The 3801-nt window shown below is 56.4% G+C and overlaps 1 protein-coding gene across 2 annotated transcripts; it reads right to left on the minus strand.

Moving 5' to 3' along the window:
• Positions 1-430: 430 nt before the first annotated feature.
• On the minus strand, positions 431-2824 carry LOC119340152 (3-ketoacyl-CoA synthase 11-like). Of its 2 annotated transcripts, none has more exons than XM_037612055.1 (2): positions 2667-2824; positions 431-2235 (listed from the first exon to the last, which is right to left on the minus strand). In XM_037612055.1, exon 2 carries the CDS (start codon positions 2232-2234, stop codon positions 669-671), a length of 1566 nt encoding a protein of 521 aa, XP_037467952.1. In that variant the 5' UTR covers position 2235; positions 2667-2824; the 3' UTR covers positions 431-668. The 2 variants fall into 2 exon arrangements, with proteins under 2 accessions (XP_037467952.1, XP_037467953.1); XM_037612056.1 differs by having other exon boundaries at positions 431-2238; positions 2667-2820.
• Between the last annotated feature and the right edge of the window lie 977 nt (positions 2825-3801).

Genomic DNA, 3801 nt, shown 5'->3' on the forward strand with positions numbered 1-3801 from the left:
CTACACGTGCTTACAGGATGAGGATAATGCTGGTCATATTCTTCTGCAGTGCCCGTACGCTAGGGAGGTCTGGTATAGGACATGGGACACCCTGCAGATTAACATCTCTCAATCACTCGCAAATGAGAATACCCTGGAGTGGTGGCTACGAGCACGAAGAAGCTTCCTAGGAGCGCTTTGTGGAAACAGAGGAAGGCAAGAGTCTTCAGTAGGGTAGATCAACAAAAAACTTCTCTGGAGCTTGTTACTAGTACGTTATTGAAGGTAGCTGGGTGGTCGCAGGCGGTAGGTGGTGTTGGTGGTCTACAACGGTTTATGAGGAGTTAGCTTAGATGTAGTCTGGGTGGTGTTGGTCTTGGTGTAACCATGTGTGCCGGATGTTCGCATTTGAGCCACACTTCTTGTAATTATGCTTTCTTCATCTTCTATAAAAATATGGTACGCTATTAGCGTACTCTCGAAAAAAAATCCATTTTGATGACAAGTATTACCGGACGCAGGGAGTACAACCTAAAACAACAGCCCAAATCATGCATGCATGTTCTCAAGGATTGATTGAACCAGGAGATTGTTTCAAAAAAAGTTAAAAATGAACCAGGAGATGGCAATGGCAATCACCCAATCAAATGAATCAATCAAGGTTGCCAGCTTGGACGAGCAGCAGTCGATCAGGCGCTCCCAACCCTGGAGACCCTGGGAACCTCGACGGGGAAGCGGTCGATCTCGTCCGCCCACGGGTTCTTCTCCTCGGCCTCCGGCGCCACCGTGCGCAGAGCCCTCCAGACGGCGCTGTTGCACTTGAACCCGGAGCCGAAGGCGATCTGCCAGACCCTGTCGCGCCGCCCGATGCGGCCCTTGGCCTCGCTGTAGGCCAGCTCGTACCACAGCGAGCTGCTCGACGTGTTGCCGAACCGGTACAGCGTCATCCGCGACGGCTCCATGTGCCACTCCGTCAGCCCCAGGTTCTTCTCCAGCTCGTCCAGCACGGCGCGCCCGCCCGCGTGGATGCAGAAGTGCTCGAACGCCAGCTTGAAGTCCGGGATGTAGGGCTTGATCTTCACCTTGAAGGCCTTCTTCGCCACCAGCGTCGCCATGAACAGCAGCTGCTCCGACAGCGGGAGCACCAGCGGGCCCAGGGTGGTGATGTTGGTCTTGAGCGCGTCGCCGGCCACCGCCATCAGGTCCTTGGAGAGCGACACGCCCACCTTGCCGGCCTCGTCCTCCTGCTGCGTCACGCAGCCGAAGCACTTGTCGTCCGCGCCCTTGTGGGTGCGGACGGTGTGCACCAGCTCGTACTTGGAGCGCCGCCGGTCGGACCGCCGGTTGGAGAGCAGGATCGCCGCGCCGCCCATCCGGAACAGGCAGTTGGACACCAGCATGGAGCGGTCGTTCCCGAAGTACCAGTTGAGGGTGATGTTCTCCATGCTGATGACCAGCGCGTACGAGTTGGGGTGCACCTGCAGCAGGTCCTTGGCGAGGTCGATGGACAGCAGCCCGGCGCTGCAGCCCATCCCGCCCAGGTTGTAGCTCACAATGTTGCCCCTCAGCCTGTAGTGGTTCACCACCATGGCCGACAGCGACGGCGTCGGGTTGAACAGGCTGCAGTTGACGACCAGGATGCCGATGTCCTTGGGCCTCACCCCGGTCTTCTCCAGCAGCTGGTCGATGGCGCCGAACATGACGGTGCTCGCCTCCTTGCGCGCCTCGTCCATGCACGGGTTGGGGGGCACCCGGAGCACGGCGGGGGGCAGATAGGTGTCCTCGCCCAGCCCCGAACGCTCGAGGATCTTGCGCTGGAAGTCGAGGTTGGCGTCGGTGAAGGAGCCGGTGGCCTCGGAGCAGCGCATGAAGGTCTGGCGCGTGCACCGGCGCTCCGGTTCCGGCTTGTAGCAGGCGAAGTCGACGAGGTAGACGGGGCGGGGGCGGGTGAGGAAGTAGACGGTGGAGAGGAAGACGAGGAGGGTGGAGCAGACGAGCACGGAGACGAGGTTGAACCGGAGCTGCTCCCACAGGTCGGCGAGGTCGCCCGGGGACACGGTGGAGAGCTGCACGGCCACCAAGGCCATGAGCGGCGACAGCAGCAGGTACATGCCGTGGGAGATGAGGTGGTGGTACCCCAGCTTCACGTACTTGAGCCGCACCGACTGGAGGAAGTCTGGCAGCAGCCGCGGCTGCGCTGCTGGCTCCGCCGCCGGCGCCGGCGGGTTGGCGGCATTGGGCGCTGGAGAATCCATTCTACTGACAAACAAACAACAGTTAAAATAAATTTCAGAAATCCCAAGACAAGAATTCTGGAATGCTGCTACAGTGGTTGGGTTTAGGAGCTGAGATGCAAATCTATGGCGTTCTCGGGCAGCGATCCCAAAACCCCGCACGAATTACACATGCAACGAGCACGGAAAGTACTGGAAGAAAAACAGTCCTCCTCCGAGATCGAGCAACAGGACTGAACACACCAGCTCAGGGGAAGACAAATTCAGCGACCACCGAGAGATCAGAGACCGCCACAGAATTCCCGAGACCAAGAACAGCCGCACGACCACAGCCACTCCGGTCCGGCGGCCGCCACCGACCCACCACGCAGAGCTCGAACAATGCGTCAAATCAAATCGAGACTAGACCGCCGGCACAGCTCGGAGACAGACAGGGGAGGTTTTGAGACGTACCCAGGCAACAATCGCCGGTAGAAGCGGCCGAATCCCCCGATCCGTTGCGCGTGGGAGGACGAGGAGGAGGAGCGGAAGACGACTCGAGCCTCTCCGCCGCCCCGCCCCGCTTCTCTCTATGTGCCTGTGCGTGGCACCAATCCGGCCGCGAGCACCGCGTGGTGGCAGGCAGCTCGGCCTCGCGTGTCTTTAATAGGGGAGAGAGGCAGAGGCAGAGGAGAAAACGGCACGGGAAACAAGCCAAGCAGCAGCTGGGAGAGACACGCAGGAGAAAGTCACGTCGCCTTTTCTTCTCTGTTTTGTTTCAGTCAGTTCCAACCTCCGAGTCCGCGGCGGCTCTGCGTGACTTCGCCTGGCTTTCCTCAAAGTATCCATGACGTCCTCCCTCCTCTCGACTTTCGGTGTTGGACTTTGACACTGCAATATTTGACCGTCAACTGTTTTTTTTTATTGAATCCTTCAATATTTCTAGAGCTTCTTTTACGGTGATGTTATTGCCTGGCGAACGGTCGCCAGGAACACCCCTCCAGCGACCCCTCTGGCTGCCGCACGATCAAGATCTGATGGTGTCAGTTTCTAGATGAAAAATGCACTAAAATAAACAAAACACCATGCTTTTTGTAAAACTGCCATCCCCAAAACACTAAAACTGTCATCCAGGCAGTTCGCAAATGCCACCCCTAGCTGGCGGACCGTCGCTAGCTAGAGGGGTCCTTCTTTTAACCGAAGAGTTCTTCAAAAGGAAACACGAGTGGACGTAGAACCCAACAGCCTTGAATGACCGCGCGTCCCAAAACATGCCTAAAAGCTCGGAAATTCGGCTATGCACCGTGCCAACCATCAGATTGCCTCACGGCCCGTAAAGTTGATGGATCTCACAAAAGGGCATAACAAGATTTTAGATAGTTTCTGAAACTTACGATTTTGTCGGTCATAGGTTTTGAAACTTACAATTTTATCGGTTACTCATACCAAGTTTTAGAGTTGAAGCTTACAACTTGTGATTTTATCGGTCGCTCGTACCATGTTGAAACTTAGAACTTAAGATTTTGCCGGTCGTAGGTTTCAAAACTTACAAGTCTGCCGGTCGCACGTACCAAGTTTCATAGTTGAAACTTAGAACTTACGATTTTGT

This window comes from Triticum dicoccoides, chromosome 7B, assembly GCF_002162155.2.
Source record: "Triticum dicoccoides isolate Atlit2015 ecotype Zavitan chromosome 7B, WEW_v2.0, whole genome shotgun sequence".
NCBI lineage: Eukaryota > Viridiplantae > Streptophyta > Magnoliopsida > Poales > Poaceae > Triticum > Triticum dicoccoides.